This window comes from Lycorma delicatula, chromosome 1 (assembly GCF_047948215.1).
Source record: "Lycorma delicatula isolate Av1 chromosome 1, ASM4794821v1, whole genome shotgun sequence".
Classification (NCBI taxonomy): domain Eukaryota; kingdom Metazoa; phylum Arthropoda; class Insecta; order Hemiptera; family Fulgoridae; genus Lycorma; species Lycorma delicatula.
Window position 1 is genome coordinate 191,407,262 of NC_134455.1, and position 25,701 is coordinate 191,432,962.

Sequence of the window (25,701 nt, forward strand, 5' to 3'; positions counted from 1 at the left end):
TAGATCGTGGATACCAGAGTTCTTTGGTGGTTGGGTTTTAACTATACATCTCAGGCATGATTGACCCGAGTCTGTACAAGACTACACCTCACTAACACATCACAAAAGGGATGCAACTGCCTACAGACCCCAAATCCAGAAAGCTCCATGGGATGCCTGGAGACTTCTGGAATATTCATGACAGATAAATAAATAACCTAAAAGCAAAAATTCAGCCAGTTGAAATTTTTATGAGGTTAAAACTTTTAGAGCTGTCATTTCATTACAAAAAATTATCTGCAAATTATTGAATATAAATTTTTTATTTCATCTCCTACATTCATGTCAAAAAATTAACTTTTATACTTGAAATATTTTTGATTATTTGACTGCAGAAGTATTGTATTTACTGTCAAACCAGAAAAAGTCCTTTTGAATAATTCTCCATTTAGTAGTAGATTTATTACAATATTCTACTCAATAAAATTTAAAAGTAATTGATAGCAGAACAATCATATTATTTACATTAAGTAAATTGTAAAAAAAGAATGTAATTAAATTACTTCATGAAGAGAAGAATTACTTATGAGAAAAATAGACATTATGTCCTAAATTTAATCCTGAACATTCATGAATAAAATTATCTCATAAGTCAATCAGTTAAAGTGATGTTCTACAATTATCACATACAAAGTGTCTGGAAAGTAGTCACAAAGTTTACAAGTACGAAAAAAAAAAAACAAAAAGCATTTATTTATGAAATAAGAATTTCTGTACATTAAAATTCTTCAAAATATTGCTCTCCTGCGTCAATACATCTTTTCTAGTGGAATTTACAATCGGCTAAGGCATTCTGGAAGGCCTGTTCAGGAAGTGCATTTAAAGCCATTTTCACAAAATGCTTTCCACATTGTCAACTGTTCTGTAACAATGTCCTTTCAGGTGGGGACTTCAAACGTGAAAATAAAAAGTCTGGGGGAGCCAAGTCAGGACTGTAGGGTGGCTGGGGCAGCGTTGCCATATTAGATTTGGCAGCTAGCTGGTTATGGTGAAAGCAGTGTGGGTTGGTACACTGTCAAGGTGAAGTTTTGAACTGCCGCTGATGTGCTGGAGATCCTTGCTCTCAGTCTCTTGAGGACTTCTATGCAAAATTTAGAATTAATGATTGTCCTGAGAGGCACAAACTCAAGGTGAATGATCCTCCTGATGTCAAAAAACACAATGAGCATGGTCTTGATCTTTGATTTGTTCAGTCAAGCATTCTTGGGGCGAGGGGATGCCAAGCTGCGCCACTCAGCACTTTGCCTCTTCGTTTCGGGGTCATACCGGAATATCCACATTTTATCAGTTGTGATAACACTGTCCAAAAAGTCTTGACAGATTTCCACAAGGTGAGATTTTTGGTCGTGGATCAAAATTCTTGGGACAAGCTTCGAGCACACTTTTTTCATGTGCAAATCCTTGGTCACAATCTCATGGACGATAGTTTTTGGAATATTTAACATGTTGGGCACTAAACTAACACTCATTTGACGGTCTATTTACAAAAGTTCTTTCACACAAGTCACATTTTCATTGTTTGAGGATGCTGATGGGCGTCCAGTACAGGCTTTGTAGTCGACCTCTTCACGAACTTCCAAAAACACCTTGTGCCATCTGTAGACTTGCCTTTGTGATAAATACTCATCCCTAAAGGCCAGCTGAACCATTGGAAAAGTTTCCGTTGCAGACTTGCCGAGTTTCACATAAAATTTGATCACAAATCTTTGTTCCAGTGAGCGCTGCATCACGACTTATTCAAGAGATGAAACAGAGGTTTATGAAATTGCTCGTCCTTCCCCTCTGAAAGCTCAGAGACAACTGAGGAAGCACTCACTTGGTAGTTGTCTTACACCACCATTGTTCCTGGTAGATGATAAGAGCGCACTGCAATGTACAGTCACTTCACAATAAAATGTATGTCATTACTTTCCAGACAGACTTTGAATGATGATATTAAGATTCTGGTTTGGATACACAGAAATAAATCATAATATATCTATGTCAAAGGAGAATTTTCTTAATAGGTTAAGCAATTTAATGTTACAAGGTTTAACTTCTATTTGGTTAGTATTACTTGTTTCATAAGAACTTCAAAAACATGAAATTTAAGTTGAATGTTTTTCATCTTAGATTTCAACATTTTAAATCTTATATTCTCAAAGTTCCAAAATCTAGGCATATTTCCCAAGATATTCTTCTATTTGGGCTTCTCCAAAGCCCAAACTCCTAGTATTAGGAAGCAGCCAAGATAGGTCTCTGGTTAATATATAGATATATGTCTTATTTGGTGTAAATTATTGTCATATGCAATAAACATTTAATTTTTATACACATAAATATCTGCAACTCAATTTTTATATAATCATTCATTATATATCTGGATTCAATTTTATCTATTTTAATCACATGTTTACATAATTTACAGTCAAATAATATTGTGCTTATTACCATTGTGGTTTTCATTAATTATTGGCCACATAGCCATTGCTAAGTCAAATTAAAAAAAATTAATCTTTTGTCTAGTAAATAAAAGACACTTATAACTCTCATGAGATTTCTCTACATTTATTTTCTAAAGGTTTCTTCATTCACAACTGAAGAAGCTATATGCTTTTATGGTATAGCATACTGATGAGTCATAAAGGTTTTAGCAGATCAGTACTGCTCCATAAACTATTTGCAAACTTACTTTTGTTAACTGGTTGATTTCCATATCTAATAAACCAACTTTGCTCCTTGGTTGTGAATTGTTCATTACACTCCTTGTTTCACAACCTGTATAGACTACAGCACCCAAAGCTGTACCAGATGCTAAGACGCAGTTTGCCCAAAGAGTGTTTTCAAGATCAAGACTCTCTTCACCTCCACAATCGTGCTAAATATACAAACAAATACTTTTTTAACATGATTTATTTAAAAGTTTGTAATAAATATATAAAATAAAAATTTTTTTTAAATTTTCACTAAAAAGGATGGTAAAACAACTTTATTTTGGAATAGACAAAGAAAGATCAGATAATGCATGGATAAAAATTACACTCTTCTCTATAAACAGCAACAAAATAATGTAAATAAGACTGTGATTATAAGTTGGTAATATATGACTAACTACAAGAAAAACTGAAACTAAAATAAACAAACAGTGAAGATACAAATGTATGAAAAAAGAGAAATCAATCATAGCTAACACTGCTTGGAAACAAATCAAAAAGTAAATTTATTGGAAATTACATTTTGAAAAATGTCTATAGCATAAAAAATTAAATAGTTGGGAAACATACTGTACCAGCAACAAGCTGAAACATTGGGTGTTTCCATTACCAGATCTTATTATCTGGAAAGTAGCTCTCTATGAAAATTAAACATTTTCTGTACAAAAATTGTTTCAAATTTTGTTGCCAAAAATCTTATACTAACATTCATATAGAGTCTTTCATATAAAATCATACTGTCCTCACAGTATGACAACATCCCAGCATGAAATTTCTAAAAAGCTTTTATGAGAGTTATATGTGATTCAATTTGCTTTTATTTTTCCTTGATTTTTATTTTTTAATAATTTGTATCAAAGTATGTTAATTTAAAAAACCAAAAGAGAGGCAGGCTGGTTTAATTTTTTTCATCATGCGCCCAAATAAGCAAAATCAAAAATTTATTTTTTAATGAGGGGAGTAGAACACTAGTAAATATTTCAAGTGAAGAAATAGCAGTTGCTGCTGTAATTTCAACTGAGTAAACTGCCACATCTAATTAAAATAGATTCATTCTTCAACCTTTTTTTAAAATAGGTTAATATTTGTCCATATGTTATCTAACACAAACATTATAGCAGACACTGAAATAAACAAAGTCATTGAAGCAAAAGTCCTTTTGCTTAGTTTCGAGTGGAACATATCAAAGATAACATAAAAATAAAAGACATTTTAGTAATTATTTAGAAATCTTAACTTTACTGTAATTACAATACAGTGCCAATAATGAAAATTGTAATACAATAAAATTCTATTTTAATAATGTTGAGAACAATTTACTCAGTTTTGATACATTAAATTAAATAAAAATTCAGTCTTTTTCTAAATTTCACAGAACATCATTTAGCTACCAATTCAAAATATTACTGTACAAAAAAAAAAGGATGGGTGTAAAATATACATCCATCAGATAATTATTGGTATCTAAAAAATGTTAATTTTTAAAAGTCAAACAATTCAGATTGACCTATAATTTTTCATTTTAAAGAAACATCCTTTTAAACCAGTTTAAGAATTGAAGCTACTGAAATGAGGTTCTTAAGAATGGTGAAACACGTGACTAAGAGTCAAACTTAGAAGTAGCCTGATAAAAGATGATTTGGGTAGAGGGGATGACAATTGAGGAAGTTCTGAGGTACAGAAAAAGGTAGAAGGAACATGTGGAGAGGATGGCGGAGGGTAGTATAGCCCTACAGGCTCTTAATTATAGACCGATTGGAAGAAGTTTTGAGCAGATCGAGAAAGAGAAGAAAAGAGGCTGGGACAGATGTAGTGCCTAGTCCGTAAACAAAGAAGAAATATCTCTACATCACAGACAATTGATTTACAAGTAGTCATATAGGGACCAATACTCAACATCCCTTTAAATTTTTGTTAAATGATAATGACTATCATACAACTATTAAATAGATTTTGTAGTAGGCAGTAGATGTTTCTGTTATACAAGGTACTGATCCTTCTAGAGATAAATGTTGTATTATTCTATTTAATATAAGGGGGTGAAGCAAAGCATGGTGGCTAATTTAACATTAAAAATGGTATAGTCTGTATAATAAACATATTTCACTCAAATAGATCGCAGCTAAATTATATAATTATTTTTTGTAGATGTTTTATTATATACATTTAAGTAGAATTTTTTGTAGTGCATCAAAAGCATTTACTTCCATTATACAATTATTTATCTATTTATTTATTTTTAATTCATTACTTCATAACTATTTAAGATGGCTAAGTCAAAATTTTACATTTATTATTATTCAGCTTTAATTTCTTTAAATAACTCTTGAACATTATTTACTTTTCTTCCTATTTCAAAAATTTCTCAGCGCAGCTCTTTAATTATGTATATATAATTTCATGCTGACAAAAATGATGATGACCTGCCATAATTTTTATAGAGGATAAACTGCAATTATGACAAACTTGTTATTGAAAGAAATACTTGCTAGAACAGATTCTCAAGACTCTAATTAAAATAGAGGGTTTCTTCCTATACAATAGTCAAGAAACCAGGGATTTGAGAACTTCATTTTCTACTTTATTTTCAAGAAAATATCTGATTGAATTGATTTATGGCAGTCAGTTTGCATTTAAGTGATGAAATACTTTTTAGCTCATCAGTAGCAAAATACTATATAATATTTGCAATGTTACTGACCATTTTTTTTTAATTTAACATTTTAAATAACATTGACTTCAATGGTTATTACCAACAAAAAAAAAAAAATGTCAGCAGCATATGGTGGTAGATTGCTAATTTCTGAATTCTCAGCATTCCTAACTTCAGTGACCTACAGGAACCAATTCAATGACTGTCTTCAGCTGTTAGCATTATATATAACCTCACACCCTACGTTTCCAGGTGGCTACGCTCAGAAATATTCAAGTTGTTACATAATTGGATGTTGCAAGGAACACTGTTTATTATCTTAACCAAAATCCAATTTTATGATGCTTAATGATACTGAACTACCATATATATTTAAGCAGATAATATGAGTTTCTTTAGATAAAATGGAAATTCTATTAAATCCATGTCTCCTTTGCTAAGGCAAATAATGTTGATGTGGACACAAAAACTGATCCAAATTTAATAAAGATTTTCATTTCTAAAAAATACAAAATTTATTACAGCTGAGAGCCCTGGTTAAATATCCACCTAAATTTTCCTTGTGATATGATGATTCCAAAATTCCTTGAATGCTTCAAGAGTAGCAGCATCATTTAACCAACCAGTTCTTGTAACCATTGAATCTTTAATGATTACTGAACAAATAACAGTAAGGACTATTTAAACAAAAAATTTAAAAAAATTAGTACTGAGGAAGTATGGTGCTTACATTCCACAAAAAAAATATTGCTGGATGAGATCACTAAATGCCCTTGTGGTTATGTTACACAATATCTAGATTTCAAAATTTAGTTTTTTAACTTTTCTTTGTGAATCATGAAATTAAATGATTACATATTAATTTGGATCGTTTAATGTTAAATTTTGAAAACTGCTACAAGATCTACGATATGAATTAGCCCAGTCTTGGCTACTGTGTGACCTAAATACATAATTTGATATAAATTTCCTATTTTTCTCGTTTCTATTATTATTTTTTAAGCAGATGTAAAAAAACAAATACAGGACTAATTTAGATGTGTATAACTTATCAAATTTGGTGATGTAGTAACAAAAATGTAGGTTTTAAGTGACAATCAGCTTCATAGAAGATAATTATTTAGGTTGATAAATTACAAATCTAATAATAATCAAATAAACAAAATTACTTACTCGAGTAAATGTTCCAATAAAACTATGGATATCACGCTGAGGCTTTTCAGCAAATAATGATGCATGAATTTCAAAAAGTTTTTGGTCAGATTCAAGTTTCTGGGTATCAGGAACAGCAAGACGCAACTTCCAGTCTGTTTCACCATCAAGCTGATCAGTACGCACAAAACATGCACCTGAGTGTTCTGAAGTTCTTAGTAAAACAAGATCTGCAGGAACTCGCTGATCTTTCTCAACCATTATCTATTTATAAACAAACATAAAAAGAAATTTATAAAGAAATAATTTTTAATGAAACAGTAAAGTTGCACGAGATGTGATTAAAAATTCATCAAACCAGTTACAAAACTATTGAACTACACACATAAGTAGAGAATGACTTTGTCAATTCAATTTTGATATAACTGTACAAACACTATTGGCTGTATGTGTGTGTAATAATGCTTATCTACTTTATTTTTGGAGTTTATTTCTACTAGATCTATCAGTAAGAAAAGTCAAACTCACTTTTTCAAGTAAGCCATATGATGCACATTATTCAAAGAATGCCAATGATGTTTTTCAGAATAGCTTGGAATAATGTTGGGTATCCTTAAAAAATAAATTTATGAAAAGAAGAGGCTGAGTACAAGTAATTTGGGGTTCCTATGATAAAGCAATAAAATTTTGTTATCAAAAAATGATTTAATGATCTTTCAATTCATCTCTACTCCTCAAAAGTGGTATAAAAGCTTTCTTAATTTAAGCTTTGTTGTTTAAGGAATTCAATATTACAAAAATGGTAAAATATTTAACCCACAAATAAATAAAAAAACACTTATTTTGAAATTTAATTTACAAATTTTCATATATATTTTTATTTTTTTATTTATTCATGTATTTTATTTATTATTTTACCATTATTGCAATAGTGAAGGAAAATTACCCATTATTTAAAGTACACATTTTAATTTAAATGCTGTTATTTAAATACAGTAAGTTATAATTATTTTATAAATCACATAAAAACATAAATATAATTATATATAATGTTAATATTTTCATGAAGCATATATAAGTGTTTTTGACATGATAACAAATGCCAGTTTTGCTTCAACTGCTATGAGGGCTTTAGTTCAGCTGCAGGCTGTAACTGGGTGCTATTTGAAAAAAAAAAATATATATATCATAAAAAAATTACAAAACCACCAAATTGCTAGAATACAAGAATGAAATTCGGCACATTAACCAGATCTCAAAATTTTTAATCAATGAAAAGAAAAAGTGATTACTTGAAAGAACCATGTAGTAAGTAATTTAACAGACATAACTTGACATTTTACACATTTCTGCTATAAAACGTTAACTATAAAATAATTTCAATGTTTGTAAAAATTAGTTACAGACTGAAACTATTGTTATTAATGAGATATTCAAAATGACAGAGTTATCTTTCCGCTGTTCATATGGAAATGTACTCAGAAGATGTATGCACACACATTCTTTAAAATAAGGACTTAACAGTTAATAATTATACAAACAGATAACTTTTAAAAAATTTACATAACTATTACAAAAGCTGATATGTAAAATCAAATCATATCTAGAATTCTACTTACCAGATCACCAACATAAAGTTTTGATGATGGAACTAACTCAGTTGTTACAGATCCATCCCTTGCACGAATCAGTCTTCTGTATTTCTGACTATTAACTTCTTGGTCCCGCTGATGTCTTCGAAAATCATCCACTGCTTCACGACATATTGTCACAGTGAGAACAAAACACTAAAAAGTAAAGTAACAACAATATGATTATATTCTTTCTCTATTCATGAAAATCATCATGAAGCATACACAAAATGATTCCTTAGTGATGACAAACTTAAGCAAATTTAAACTTAACTGGTACATATTCTAAACTTTTAAATCACCTATGATCTCTACTAGCAACCTCTGCTAGAGGATTATCACAACAATAATTGAAAATGTTTGACAATAATAATAAAAATATTATACAATTTTAATTAGAAGCTTCGTCATTAAAATCAATTTTTGTGTATATTTTTAATTCCTTTACTACATCAGAATTAGATGAACGTTTTAGTTAACAATTTAACAATAACTTCAAACTAATCAAAACAGAATGCCTCATGGTCTAATTTTTATTTTAAAATTCAATTTATAAAGATAATTATACGTGCTAGTTTATTCTTTTATTGATTTATTATTAAAAACAAATTTATTATAAATCGTATTTACTTATTTCATTATATTTTTATTTAGTTTCGTTGAATCCTTTTCTAAGTGGTTGTTATTTAATTTACAGTTACTTAAACACAATTCTTTGATCCATACAAATAATACACTAGAAATTACTTTCAATGCTGCTACAAACATATTTTTCTGCACAATTTGCTTTTTATGCAATTCCATTTAAAAATGCCTAATTTAAAATTTCTAGACAGAATAAATTACTTTGAAATGCTATACATAATTATGAATTAACTGAAACATCAATTTCAATCTTTTGGTAAATATGATTGTTTTTTAAAAATTAATACTTCTGAAAATAATTTACATTTTTATGCAGATAATGAAATTGTCATTTTAAACTATACGATCAACAAACTCTATATACATTGATTTTTACAGTTTAACATGAATTCTTATAGAATAAAATTATCAAATCGTTTGATAAATGAAGTATTCAAAAGGAACAAACTTTCTTTCATAGAAATTTAGTTAGCAGATGAAGTATCAGTTAATCAATCTTGACCAACAACTATTTCTAGAATGTAAAGAAATAGTTCCATTAATAAAATATAAAAGATGAAATTTAATACGCAGTTGTACGATAAAACTTCTAAACACAGAAATATGAAACAAATCCCCCTTCAGAAAGAATATATGTAAAATTTCATTACTTAATAACTAAATGAAATTTTACATAATACTTCTTTTCAAGGTGTATTAGACCAAAGCAAGATAAAAATTTGTGGGATACTGGAAGCTCAAAGTATCTCAAGAACTGTTTCCATAATAGTTGTTTTAATGTTTCCTTAAATGATGTAAAAAAAAAAAAAAATACTTATTCCATTTTTTTATGCAAGTGTTCTGAAATGTGCAAATAATTTTTTTTTATTCAGGTAGGGGCTGGTCACCTTAAAAAGAAATCCTTATATTATCTGGACCAATGAATGAATATTAAATGGAAAAATTGGAAAGATCTTTGGAATTCTAATGAACTGATCTCCCCAAAAAAATCTGGATGCATCTCTGATCAGGAGTCTAATTCACTCTAATATTACAGAACATAATTTTAGAGCAAACATATATATCTGCTTTTGTTACAGCCCATACCAAATAACTATTATTAATTGATCTCTTTTCTAAGGGTTTATTATATTATAATGGATTTAAGAAAATAAAACACTGAAACATAATTTTTGTTTCCTAACATGTGATACATGATTTTAATCTGTTTTTTGATGCTGAAAATGAATATCAACTCGGAATCTTTCTATCACCCACCATTTTTAAAAATTTTTTAATTTTAATTAAACGACTTTTTTCATTTTTCAACATATAGTTAGCATTTTAAGCTCCTAAATTGTATTTTGTTAACCCATTTTTTATTGTTTAACTTTGTTAACATAATTTGTAAACTATAAATAGACAATACTAGACAAAGAATTAAACTATACCATAGTCAACATATTAAGACATCTAATACTAAAGGGTGAGCCTTCATGGACAACATTAATTAAGTCTGTGTAGGTCAAAAATATAGCTGAAAACACAGCTGTGTTGTTTGCATTAAGCACTGAATTTAGGAATGAATTAATTTTGTTAAGTCTTATTGCTGTCTTAAGTTTAACAGTGCAGTGTCAATGGTTCTAAACTGTGTAAATGATTTGGATGCCTTTTGTTATGTATGTGGTGAGTTTACCTAAAATCAAATAGAAAAACATTAACCTTTAATTTAAAATATTGTATCATTTGTTGTTTCAGTGTAAAATTGGTGATCAGGATAATGTGGGCTCCTCATACAGTATCCACTAATTGTTTTGTATATTTAAGGGGATGGCTGAAAGGTACACGGAAGGCTTTGCTATTTGGTGTACCTAGTTTGGCGTGAACCACAGGATCATGCAACTGATTGTGTAAAAATAACTGGCTTTACTAGGACTTGAACACTGTAACTCTCGACTTCCGAATCAGCTGATTTGGTAATTACTTAAGGGTTTGAATTACATCAGTTTAACTCACTTCATAATGATAAAAAAAAAATCAAGGGTTTGATCACCTCCCGCTATCATTTCTATTTTAATCTATAGTATTTATTTATTCATTACTGTAATTTTTCTTCAAAGTGAAGAAAAGGTTTTTGAGTTATGGGCTATCTTTCAAGAAATGGTCTATATATGAGGAAGGATTGGTTTATTATTAATTTTGATTAGATGAAAATTAACATTTGTAGAACAGCAAAAAGTAATCATAAATAAAATGAGAAGAAACTTTATCTGAAAAACTACTGAATTTTAATTTTAAAAAGATAGGTAACTGCTGTTGTGTGTTGGTACTTGTAAAATACTGGATATAGTTCTTATTGCCTTAATTGCTATATATCACCGCTCTGGTACAATTTCAGTCTCATTACTATTTACCAATAGTATTACTTCAAACAGGTCATAGGAAAAACTGGTAGTAACTAGAAAACTATTATTACAAAATCACCCACACTGAGCAAGAACAATGAGAATAGGTTAGTTATTATGTAACAGAAAGAAAGAGTTTTTTTCCAAGTGGGTGTAGGTTAAAAGTAGTAGTCACTTTTTAGTTTCTAAGAAAAATTTAAACACAGTATAGTTACACCATATTATGATTGGGACTGCAAGATTTCATTTACACATTTCTAATCCACTAAATTTTATTCATTATTTCATAAGCAGGAAAAAAATATAATAATTTTTAACTAAAATTTTGATGGTTTAAGTTTGATTGTAGTGAAAGTACACAGTTTAATATATCAGACTCTACATGTCTTAATTAAAAACTATAAAGAAAAGCCTATGATGCAGTTAGCATTACTATTTTGTACAGATGAGTGGATAGGAAGATATCACCTTTATTGTTAAGTAAATGTAGTGATTTACTAATTTAACTAATTTCTATGTTCAGTTAGCATGACATGTTTTTATTTCGGGAGAAAAAAATTGAATTATGTTAAGAAAATAATTTCATACTAAAATTATAGATAAAAAGAGGAAATTAACATTTAATACAATTTTTTTCTATTCTATACTTCAGCTGATTTTGTAAATGCAAACTTTCCCTTTTTTTCATGCCAATAATAATTAACTACAGTTGACAAAGAAAGAGTATTCAACTAATTTTACACAGAAATAATTGTAGAATTTTCTTCTTATTTTTAAAAAGATAAAATAGTTTGTACTAAAGTTTTTTCTTTCTCTCTCCATATTACCAACCCCTCATTTACTAATGAAAAATATCGCAAGAGACTTTGAATTAAATACTCTGGTAGAGACCCACTAATTGTCCACAAAAAAATGCTAAAATCTGGACTTCTACATAAATGTTTATTTATCCATTAATATCATGGTTCCAGTAAATAGAAAAAATTTTATTGCTTTTTCTACCTGAAATCTACTTTCTTGACAGTAGTACTGTAATACAGACTAATAATATTATACCACATAGACAATATAACTTCCATAAAATGTTACAAATCAAAATTTTTAAACCATCTGTAAAAAAAACTGTAAATAATACTAAAAGAAAACTGAAAAACCAATTCAGCAATTCTATCTCAAAATTAAATAGTTTATCTTAAAAAATTCCTTTTTATGAGCGCATACTTAAATGCACTAGTCGTATTACAATATTCTTTAACTCAAACGGGATTAAAAGCTAATAATTTAATTCATACCATGTTCCGTAATTTTATAATAAATGAAAAGAAAAACACAAATGTAAAAATAATATTTATGTTTTTAAATATGTTCATATATAGTTCTGGGTTGTTTGACCAGTCTTTTAGGTGTCTATATACAAAATGAGCATACATTGCTTCATGATGCATAAGCTAATACAATCATGAAAGAGATTTTACCGTTTTTTTTTAATCATAACTAAGTTATCTTACATTTGTGTCTTCTTTACAGTTATTTTGTTAAACAAAAAAGAAGACAGTACTTTTAAGTGAAAATTTCTAGTGCTTTTCATCCACAGCCTACAGAAAATAATCCAAACCAAAAGAAGACATTTTAATTAAATATCCTATAAATATTATTCTACAAAGAGTATTCTTTGTGAAAGTATTATGTTTATCAGTTTAATGAAGTTTGATTACAGAAAACAAATTTATCTCTTGATTTTACTGTGATCATTATAATTTGTCTTTGTTTCATTAACCATTATTATCATTTAAGTTTATTGCATATATTAACTTTCTTTTACTTCATTCTGTACTTCTTCAAACTGCAACACTTACTATTTGCTTTTGTCAATCATACATTTACCCACTTTCACATTTAGGCAAATATATATTGGTCAAAAAGTAAGACAAAACAAAAATTACTATTAAACTGAGTTACTGTAACTTCACTGAGTAAGTGCTATAACTAAAAATGCACAAAAAAAAATTCCTAGTATTTTCAAAGCAAGCGATTTAGTATTAAATAATTTTAAAATAAAAGAAAAGGAAGAACTAATCATCTTGATCTAGTCAATTTATATATACTGGGGAAAATCTTCACTTAATGTCAAATAGCAGAAATTAACTGATACTTAACCATGACCAAATGAAACTTTATAAATATTGAAAAAGGCAGCTAAATGGAGGGAGACATCAACAAAAACATTGTGCAGTAATAAGCAAAAAAAATACATGAAATGAGGGATTATCTCATAGACCACAGAGGTTATAATTGATAAGATAAAGATCAAGTTAACACTGATACTGACAGCACCATTATACAATCAAAGAAAATATATATGTTAATAAGTGAGATTTAACAGCATTAAATTCTCAATAAACTTGGTTTCTAAAAGAACAAAATTTGAAAAATCAAACAGATCAAGGACTACTATCCAATAGAACAGAATAAATTATAGTTTGCATGTAAAAATAAATATACTTACTAAAGGACCCCAATAAGTGTAAAGGTAGCCAAGCCTAAGTTCGGGAATGAATTGAGACATTGCCATCAGTAAAAAATAAAGATTCAAGAAAAATTTGAACTGTTGAAACAATACCTGAAAATTAAATAAACACAAACATTAATAATAAAAATTTTGCCAAAAAATAAATATTATAAAATTTTAAACTTTAGAAAACCATGAAAATGAAACCTGAAAATATAGTTAATCTTATATTTAAAAGAATTATTTTAATTAATAACTTCCGATAACTTACCGCTTGAAATATGAAGAAATTCATATTATCACTAATTCACTATTATCACTCAACTATTAATTAGTGGTATTAATGGATCTACATTAAATGCATACTTATCTTCCAAACCAATAAAAATGTCATCATTAATATTACTTTAAACTTTTATACTCATGCAAGACATTTCTCAAATTTCTCATTATATGGGACTTGAAATCTGCAAACATATCATAGAAGTGGGTCAATTTTTTAACTGTAAGCACTAGAAAAATAAATACATCAGAAGTCTTCTTTTTTCAAAGTGGGTGCCAATATTTCTACCTGTTGTTAAGGGGTACAATATGATAGTCACAATATTAGAAAAGAATTCAAGCCTATACATATACTAATTTTCATAAAAAACTTATCTACTTATATTAGTTCTTTATTTATCATTTATTTCTTTATAGTTATGTACTCTGCACTGAAATAATATCCTTTGTTTATTGCTTTATAAACTGGAGAAATAATTTTTAAAAAGCAACAATAAAAACCATTGTTACAATAAAATTAAATAAATAGTCAAACATACAGTACATTTTTAGCACCATTAACAAGTTTAAAATGTGGGTATCTGCATTCTACTCCTGACTTTTGAATTTATAATATTCTTATGAAAACAAACTGTACAGAAATGTAGGTGGCTCTTGAATGGTCACATGTTGAAAGAATGGAAGTGAATGTTTGGAAAAATGTTAATTTAGAGTACAACTGAAAGTAACCTTGAATAACACTGAAAGTAGTCAAATTTTTCTTTTAAATCAATACTGTACTGAAAATAAAATCAATTCCTTTGCACATCTACTTCATACAGATGTCCGGGATAAAGGCATTAAAAAATAACAGTTTATATTAAGAGAACCAGTTAATACGAGGGTAAGTCAATTATCCGCAATTAGTTATAAATTTTATTGCAATACAAATAGGAAACTTACATGTACATCATTTTTCAACACGGTCAGTCCCCTTGCATTTCAACGCACTTTGTCGACTATACGGAGGATGAGCCAGTACTTCACAGTTGAATTTCTAGAGCATTTCAGCAGTGTGGGCAGCAGTATGTGGACGGGCATTGTCGTGCAACAACACAACACCTTTCGACATCAGTTCTCGGCGTTTGTTTTGAATTGCAGGCTTCAGCTTGGCAGTAAGCATATCACTGTAACGTGCACTGTTTATTGTTGTGTCCCTCTCCTCATCATGTTTCAGTACCTTGTAAGTCCCAAAAAACCGTAAGCATCAGTTTTCCTGCGGATGGTTGGGTCTTGAACTTTTTTTGCAGGGCGAATTTGGATGTTTCCATTCCACACTGTGCAGTTTACCCTCTGGCTTGTAATGATGAATCCATGTTTCGTCACCAGTGATGATTTTTTTTTTTTTTTTTTTTTTTTTTTCTAAGAAGATGTCCCGTTCGTTACCAAAGCGATTCAAATGTTTTTGGCAGATGTCCAAGCGTGTTTGTTTATGCAACTGTGTGAGTTGTTTTGAGACCCATCTTGCACAGTCTTTATGAAACCCAAATATGTTGTGGATGATTTCATAGGCAGAACCATGACTAATTTGCAGACGATGTGCCACTTCATCAATAGTTACTTGTCTGTCCATGTCATGTGCACGCTCAATCTTTTCCTCATTTGTGGCGGTAAACGGTTGTCCAGCTCCTTCTCCTGCATAACATTTGTGCAACCATTTTTGAATTTTTCAATCCATTAATAGATTCGTTGCAGCAACACACTGTTCCCGTACTCTACCGAAAGTCTTCGATGAATTTCGGCCCCTGATACACCTTCTGACCACAAAAAACGGTCACTGAACGTTGATCTTCTTTGGTGCAAACAGAAAGCGGAGCAGCCATGGTTAACGGCAGGGCAGTGATAATGGAACTAACCTAGCAGCATCAAACCTGCACAGATGTAACAACAATTCAACCACGCATGCGTCATCTATGCAACACAACAGTACTACCAACATAAACAAAAATATAACTAAATTGCAGATAATAATTGACTTACCCTTGCATAATTTAATAATTTTTTTAAAAATAAACAGTAATTCACCAAGCTTTAATGTAGGTTCGACAAGTTCAATGTGTGAACCTTTTGTAGCTCAGCAAATGTCTAGATAATAATCTAACTCTTGTCAGGTGCTTAGGAGCATCTGCGGTACTAACAGCTTCAACAATTCTCTGTTTTAAATCTTCCATATCTCAAAAACCTTTCTTTGGTACACACGACATTTAATAAATACCCAAACAAACAAATCCAACGGGGTAATATCTGGAGATCTAGGTGGCCATGAAGTTGGACCTCCTCATACAATCCAGTATCCAGGGAAAGTGTTGTTCAAGAATATGGTAACATCTCAATGAAAGTGTGGTGGAGCACCATCTTGTTAGAAACTGAAGCCTACAGGAACAATCTGAGGAACAGAAAAGTTCTCAAGCATATCAAGGGTACGTGTGTTCTTACACAGTGGGCTCCATGAAAAAAAATGTCATTTTTGTGTAGTACTAACCAGAGATTGACTTTCGGTATGTCCCTGTGGATCATGTCAACAACATGATCCACAGTCTCGTAATTAACTGAAACTTTTGAATGATTTCCAGTTTGTGAAAACAACCTTCCAAGCTCTCTTAAAGTCTTATCCTACTAACAAATAGACTTGGATGATGATCGATATTCCACTCAGTTCATACACACCATTGAACACGCATAACTGATTGAAACTCTGCTAACCAAAGCATGCACTAAACCTTCTGTTGTGGGGTCCACATCCTGACTGACTACTACTGACTATAATTACATTGTTAATTGGCTTGCCTATGCATGAGTATTCTACTGACCTTGAGAGTATGAAGTACAAATCTTGGAGATATTTCCTGTCGACTGAGCCTACATTTAAGAGATTACAACTGTTTTTTTTTTTTTTTTTTTTTTTTTTTTTTTTTTTTTTTTTTTTTTTTTTATTTTTAATACAGACCATTACTTTTGGATACCTTTAGCCTGGACACCCTAGATCTGATCATTTCTTAAAGACTGTATATTAGGTTATCTATTCCTTGTAACCATGTATTCAGATCAGCAAGATGTTTGTAATCTTGCCAAAAAATAGTACACCATATACTGATTGTTATAATTTTATAACCAAAGGTTATACAAAATAAATACTACTGAAAAAATCTAAGCGTATTAGTCACTTAGCTGACAGTGTTAAAATGTTTGAAGACTAAAGGGATAAAATTTCCATTCTAGCATTCTCCACATGTGATTACCAGTTTGAAATGAAAAATTTCTAGTACTGTCTCAAAGATTGCAATGGATTTTTTAAAAATATTTTCTTGTTAGACAACAGGATGTTCTAAGAGGCATAGATATAACAAGTAACTATTTTTTTTACCCTTAGATCATACAACTGAAAGTCAGCGTAAAATAATTTCCTTCATATTCATGAATTGCAGCCTGAGAATCATATGAATTTTGTATTAAAAATACAAAATACTCTTCATTTAAAAACTGAAATGGCAACTTAAAATTAAGTAATATAAAAAATAGGCTTCCTACTTCATTCAGAGGAAGTTATTCATAACAAGTATCGTACTGTACATTATGCATGACTTTTACTACGCTGTAAGTTACAAGTTGCTGTATCAGAAATAAAATCAATTCAGAGATTTGAATTTAATTTAGTTAAACATTACAAGCAGTAAATTATATTAAATTACAAATAATACTGAATTATGACTAACTAAATTATATTAGGTGTGCAAAACATATAAACATATTATTCCTATTATAGTTTTCTTTACATAAATTATATACTAAGTAACATAATACAATACATATAACTGAAAATAATAACGTAGGACAAATAATCAACTGCTTGCAATATGCTATTGACTAATGGCAACAAAATAATTTTTTAATTTAAATTTATTGTTTTTAAAGTGTTATTTGTGTTTTATTTGGTTAATTTTATAAATTTGCTCAGAACTAAATTATCTAAGCTGTCAATTTATTAACAATTTAGTAATGTTAAAAGGGGGGTTTTGACAAAAGTTATATGTGACAGAAAGGATGAAAATATTAAATAAACATTAAGTTAGAAAAATCATAATATAACAAAGTTGTTACCTAGGAAGTAAACTTACACAAGCTAAATAATCCATAGACACCAGTATGGAGAAAAAAGAATGCAAAACAAACAAATTACATGCAAAAAATAAATTTTCTGGTATCAAATATGTATCTCAGAATCACAATGGAATTCTTGAAATATATATGTAGAAAGTAGCACTTTTGGTAACAAAACGAGGAAATAAGAAATATGGAAAGCAAAAGAGCAGAGTTTATCAAAATGTTAATGGAAGATGCTGAAAATTAGATGAGTTGATAAAATTTGAAATATAGAGGTTTAAATACAAAAGAAAAGAAGAAAATGGACATATTTATAGCAAAATTTCATTAAAAGATGATCAAGATTAATGAACCACATATTAAAATACTAAGGTGTAAAATTAAAGAATGAAATAAAGATTAGAATAAATGAAATGGATAACTAAGGATGTAGTAAATATCTTGAGGTTAGAAAATTAGTACAGAATAGAAAGGAAAGAGAATAGTATCTAATAGATTAACTGACTAATGACCCAAAAGAAAAAGTTTAGTTGATGTAGAGAATGCAAAAAGAAAACTGGCTTGAGCATAATACACACTTTTCAATAACTGCATAGCAAAATATGAGTTAATGACATCAATGGTTACTGACATGTTTAATTTTTCTGAAAAAAAAAAGGTATAAAATAAATGAGATATAGTAGTGCAGAACTAGTGAGTATGGTCATACATATCTATTGATTTGTTCATAATTTCTTGAAGATTAAGAAAATCAGCTGTTGTTTATAATTTAAGAACTTTAAAATAAAAATAATGACTTAAAGACGGCCCTACAAAGTAAAACATAATATTTTTTAAAGATTTTCTTAAAGTACAGACATGGGTCAGCATCAAATTAAAAACAACTTATTTATCCATAATCTGCTTCAAAAAATTAGTAAAGCAAATTGACAAAATTATTGGGTTTATATAGAGCACAGTTTGGGGGGGGGGGGGTTGAGGAGGAGCTGATTATTATTAATCTCTATTGTAAAGTAGAAATATTTGCTATTCCACCCAAGTTTTATATTTTTTAGAAGTTTCACATAACAATGCTCAATCAGAATGTCAACAAGCTGCATAGCATTTAAATTATATCAACCCAAGATTTTCATTTTTTCCACTAATACCTGAAAAATGTTTTATCGAGAGAGAAGGGGGGAAGAGTATAATTTTTCATTTAAAAATTTCTCACATAACTTATTTAGAAAAAAAAATACAACACAACCACCAGAATTTCCTCTACATAATTTTAAAAGTAAAGCTTAAACAAAAACTAAACGAATAAAAAAAATCTAAATTGAGAATCTTCTCTTTTCTGAAACCAGAAATATAAAAACGCAGAATTCACATTCCTATATTTCTGTTACTTTGTGATTATGAAATAAATAAGAATATATTGTGAAAATTCTTTCTTTTCAAATGCAGCTTACAACTCAAAAATCTCCAAATTAAATTCATTATTCATTTTATACTTAAAAGGAAATATTTAACAATTAGAGAAAATATATTAAATCTTTTCTAATATAATGTTCCCAGCTTTATGAACCATTTACTGAAAAAAACAAACTATCTAGTTTTCTGAGAATTATTTATTTTTATTGATGACTAATTTCTTCACCATATAAACTTAAAGCTTGCTTTGAGGGAATATGAAATGGAAGTTTTATTACACATATATAATGTGAAAGGCTTGAGATCCCTACAGGTATAAAAATTGATTTACAGTTGATAGCCAAAGAAAGGTGGTATAATAAAAAAAAAAAACCCAAAATTTATAAGTTTAATTACAGGTATTTCAAGACAAGAGATCAAGATTGGCTTTTAAACAAAGTATAAGTTAAAATAATAAAACATTTTAGTTATTGTAATTTGGGTATATTTAATAAAAATCCTAATATCACTGGATGTGTTAATTTACAAAAGAATTTTGATAAATCAGAAAAAAACAAACATTTTATTCCATAAGCTGATAGATAATACATATTTTGAATGCGTTATCTGCAGGATGTTAAAAATATTTACAAGATACAACATATAAAATTAATAGTACAGTGAAGACAATTGATTAAATAAAATAAAATGTCTCATTCTATCAGAAAAGCATTTTATTTAAATGTGCTCACTGAGTAAAATATTAATTTTATATGCAACTTATTTCTCATGTCTGCTGGTGATTTTACAGAAAGAACTTCTGAAATAAGATTGAGATTAACTAATTCAGTGGTAAATTAGTAGGAAAAAATATACTTACCAATGGTAGGAATGTAATAATATTGTATTTCTGATTTCGAATAACATTTGCAGGAAATTTCTCTGTATTTTGTCGTCCAATTGTAATTGTTCTTGCTCGCAATTCTTTCTCTCTCCGACATCGTCTCCAAATCCACTGGCAGCATCTATGAAATAACATATTAAAATTAACAAAGCAACAAAATATTTCATAAAATCTGTATGTTTTAAATAATAAATACATATAATATCACTGGATTTTCCATCTTACTCAGTATGGGAAACATTTCAATCACTAAACTAACAAAATTCTAAATTTAAGAACTGAACTGTTTCTCATTTAGATATTGGCCACACATCAGCCATTGCCAACAAATGTTTCCTACAGCGCAACATATACTTTCAGTATGGTCAAAATATCTATGAAGTATCTGGAATAAAAATCCTAAATTTATGCTACTGTATCTATATCTGAAAAAGCTACATGTTTATATATATGGACAGCAAAGGTGAAAATAAATTCTTGGCATAAAGATTTACAGCAAACGATAGAGAAAAACTGAAAATTCAAAACTGATCCATTTGGTAAACAGTACAGCTTTTCTTAAGTAGAAATGTAGCTTCTAATTATACTAGTTACATTTTTCACAACTCAAATACGTTATATTTAAAATAAAGTAAATCATAATTTTTCTTGACTCAATACACTTTAAAGTAAACGTTAATTGCATTACCTGTGCATCTGATATCTAAACCACTTGAATGAACCTTAAAGTTAAAATATTAATTCTTTAACTTGTAAATTATATAAGACATCTAGCTAACTGAATTTATCTGAGATTTATATCAGCGCTATTAAAATTTTAAAAGCAGCACTCATGAAAATAAAAGTCTGGACATACTGCTACATAAGGTAATTGATTAGATAATTATAGCAATAAATTGTAAACTTGAGAATTATGCAATACCATTATATTTTACATTAAAAATCTGCAAAGCAATTCTACCATTAATCATTCAATGCTATTAAAGGAATGAAATGGCATGGTTATTGTATTTACATGTTTATCTAAGTCAAGGGTTTACAACCATTTTTTACTTGTAGACTCCACGAGTCAACTTTACGTATGTGGACACCTCATATACAAATATATAATATTTCTAAATGAATATTTATTTATAAATTAGTAAAAGTTAATAATTAAACAATTCCAATATAATATAAAAACTGTAAATTAAAAACTTTGAAAATTTTAACTGATAAAACTAAAACATAATTTTACTTGTAATGACAGAATTAGAAAAAAAATTGAAAAAAGTATTTTCAAACAACATATAAATTTTTTCCTAAGGCTATTAAATAGGTTCTAGGTTAACAAGATCCTTATGGCTGATGTTTTGATATTAGCCTTTTAATATCTAATTTTGAGTCAGGCGAAAGATCACCTCTTTTTACTATCAAGTAGATTAAGATTTTTTGTTAACTACTGTTTTACATGACTAAAACCAGATTCCACGAGATAAGATGATAAGAAAACAATGACTTGCATTTTAGCTTTCACCCACAAAAACGGATATTTAGAGGCAATGCCACTCTTTCTACATTCTTACATACATCATGCTTTTCTTTTTTGAATAGATTTCCAAATGTCATCAGACTGCAATTCAACAAGTTCCTCGTGTAAATCAACTTTAACATCAGCAACATTTACCTTAAATGGATTCAGCACCCAATCTGGAATATTCAGTTCTGGTAGGCACTTGAAACGACTTGCATGTCTTCATAATTTTTTTTTTTAAATGATCAAAATGCAAAATATAATCATCATCTTTTAAATCGCTACTAACTGAAGCAAGTTTGTTAAATGGTCAAGAGCACCATCAGTAGCACAAGCCATTCAATTAACAAGTGGAATGTGATTCTAATAAACTGCTATCTTTATTGGTTGCTTGTTTACTAAAAATCTGATCCAACTGGTTCCTTACTCAAAAGTTTCCTCACGGTTTTCTGAAATTTTCCATAGATTTATTTTTCTTTTCGCTGTACCTTATCTCCAAATGATTATACAGCTTACTTGGCTTCATGCTATCATTAGATAGCATGCAGTCTTGCATATAAGACATACTGGTTTTATTATATTCTCTGGTGATTCAATAAAATCATACGACAGGTATTTAGTAAAATATTATCTTGTTTTTTCTTTGTATCAGCCATGGATATATATTTTATAACACCTTCATGTGTATAGGGAATGAATTTTTTCAAAGTGAGAATATTACTTTGTGTAGTTTCAGATAGTCAAAATTTGTTGCTTCCAATTAAATTCACGGTTGGTACTACTTTTTCAAAAAGAAGTATATCATCTTCTAACACGTGTGCATAAGTACACGCACCCACTTTTCTTTTGTTTATTTATTTTTATTTAACAAATTATTTTATTTACAATATTTTATCATGAATCCCTTAGATCATATTACAGACCCCCAAAATATATTTTTCTTGTAGACCCCTGGGGGTCTATGTGGACTCTGGCTGGAAAATACTGATTTAAGTCAATATAACATAACTAAGAATATGCACCAGTACTTTCTGAACATGTCTTGTTCTGGAAACAACCAATACATAATTAATAACAACGCAATGTGCAAGCTGTGCATGAGTTTATATGTAATTGTATACATACAAATCATTTTTTATCACTAAAACTAATGAAAAATAATTTTAATATGAAATCAACTTTATAAAAGAACCTTAAGTCTACAAAGGATATCAGATTTTCATTTGATTGTTCGGAAAAACACGTGAAAATCTTGAGCTCTACAATAATAACCAATAAATATGGTTTCATTTTTTCAATAACATAATGTAAATTATTAAGAAAGATTTTAAGTTCTTTTGTCTGTTAGTTTAGTATTTCAATAATATACTTAACTATTACAACACAGAAAAAAGGATTGCTAATTAAGTATATTGGTGATAATATAACAAGCTTACTCAAAAACACAATCAGACAGTATCCTGAAAGGCAACTGATCTATAGAATTTGAAATTTTGAATATAATTAATGTATCATTCAATGCAATAAATACAGAAATAAACTAATGAAATTATTAGAAAATTTTGCCACTTAATGAATTAAGCAATATCTTTTCTCTCTTGTTTGCAAGACTTACTCTTCTCTCATGTTGCAAAATGATTTTTATCACTATATTCCTATCGACAAATGGAAAACAGAATACAAAAATAACTACAGCAGTATCATTCCAACAATAAAAAGAGCACCTCTGCTTTTCCATGTTTCCAGTGGCAACTTATCTATTGGTCATAGTTAATACTACTAAGGGTGATCAGTACTTTCTGATTAAATGAAGACCATTAAAACACAGCGTGCTGCGACTGTAAGGTTGATGATGTAAATAAAGGCCTATACTGTGTGCATATGTTGAGTTTTTTATATAATAAATAAATGTAATTATAAATATAATCTTAACAAATGTTTAAGGTTTTTTAAAAAAACATCATCCTTTCTTCTGAAAACAGGTGGCCTCCGTTTAATCAGAAAGTACCGAATGGTCATCTCAGATTTAACTACAGTAGGCAGCTGGTTGCTGTGTATGGTGATAATGTAATTAATTAATGAAATGTCTGAAAATTGTGTGAAGGGTTTAGAAATAACAAAATTAATGTGTATAATAAAGAACATTCAGGGAGGCCCTTGCTAATCGCCGAGGACTTGTTGAAACATGTTAATGATGAAATCAGAAAAGATCGTCGCTCAACGATTTCCGACCTAGCCCTTCTTTTTCCTGATGTTTCAAGTGGTGTTGCTGGTCACATTGTTCATGACCGTTTTGGCTTCAAAAAGCCTGGTGAAAAAGGTTGAACAGTTAAAATAAAATGTGCTCTGTAAGTTAAAGAAATTAAAACTATGTGCAAGGGCTGGAAATGCATGGAATGAAATGAAGTTAAATATGATGAATAATATTGTTACATCAAGGTTTATCTGTAATTCATTTGATGTTATCAGGTAAAATGTATAGCCGTTTGCAACACTGACGGCTTGGTATTCTAGTTTGGATAAAATTAATGTGAATGAAGTGTATGCTTAATGTTTGGTGGTAAAAAAAATTTTCCAAATGTAAACACGAACAAAAAAAAAAGGAGATAACAGATGATTGGCTAAATTGGTTCACATACTTTGCAGAAAAATAGTATTATAAAAAACACATATAAAAGTTCATATTAAAATGTTATGGGAAAACAGTTTCTATTGAACAATTGAAAATAATAACAGGACTGCAATAAGAAGAAAAAATAAATGTGAAAATTACCAGAAATAATCAGCATGGAGGGGAACCTGGTTTGTTCAAAATTACCTTGAGGAATTGCATCAGGAACACAGAAATGAAAATAAAGTAATGCTGCTTACTTAATCTTCTAATATACATTAAAAAAAAAAAAATACTCCAGAAACCAGTAAAAATGAATTATAAAAAAGTGGCAAATTTTGACATACAACCTTCATCAGTCACTTTGAAATATAAAAAGAACTTCTAAAATATTCTGACCACACTAGGTTTAGGCATTATAATGGGTACTTTACCATTATCATTTGCTTTAATTATTAATGAAGTAATATTAGAGATCTGCATAACATAAAAACAAAGTGTGGAGAATTTCTAGACTCCAGTGAAACTTCTTTCACAAACTAAAAGATATAACTAACAAGAATGTGAAATATGACGTAAATGATAATTTGGATGTTAATAAAATTAAATGAAACAAATTTAAATAAAACCCTCTTACAACTCATATCTAAAATAGTCAACATAGCTATCAATATTGAACCTCACTTAGAACAAAGTATACAGATAACTAGGACAAGAACTACAATACCACAGATAAAGATAAAAAAAAAATCAACTGGTTAAGATGAATTAATAATATGGAAGAAGTTAGGCATTCTTTACAAGTGAAATAAATAAAACAAAATGGATTATGTGAACCAATTCAAAACAAAAGTAAAAATTTGACAAAAAATTTTTAATGTCTTTTCATTTGCATCTACATTATACAAACAATATGGACAGAATAACTTTGCAAAATAATTTATAGTCACAGATAACAATAGAAATTAAATTTTTAACACATAAAACTGTATTCAAACATGTAAAACTCAAATTGATTGTTAATAACATAATCATTAGGGTACATTAAAATATTTTTATATAGGTACTTTATCTTTTTTATTTCTATGCTTTTAATGGCTTAGATTGAACAATCTTATGTGTTGGTTGCATAACTGAGTTTTCTTTATTTTCA

At 28.9% G+C, this 25,701-nt stretch overlaps 1 protein-coding gene across 5 annotated transcripts in view; it reads right to left on the reverse strand.

The window, feature by feature from the left end:
* Nucleotides 1-25,701, reverse strand: part of LOC142326583 (putative phospholipid-transporting ATPase IIB) — a 115,531-nt gene that overhangs the window by 60,683 nt on the left and 29,147 nt on the right. For all 5 annotated transcript variants that reach the window (XM_075369176.1, XM_075369171.1, XM_075369197.1 and 2 more), the window contains 5 exons: nucleotides 20,401-20,545; nucleotides 13,704-13,817; nucleotides 8,157-8,324; nucleotides 6,559-6,801; nucleotides 2,711-2,896 (listed from right to left, as the gene is read on the reverse strand). In XM_075369176.1, the coding sequence (XP_075225291.1) occupies nucleotides 2,711-2,896; nucleotides 6,559-6,801; nucleotides 8,157-8,324; nucleotides 13,704-13,817; nucleotides 20,401-20,545 (856 nt within the window). The remainder of the gene's footprint in view (nucleotides 1-2,710; nucleotides 2,897-6,558; nucleotides 6,802-8,156; nucleotides 8,325-13,703; nucleotides 13,818-20,400; nucleotides 20,546-25,701) is intronic.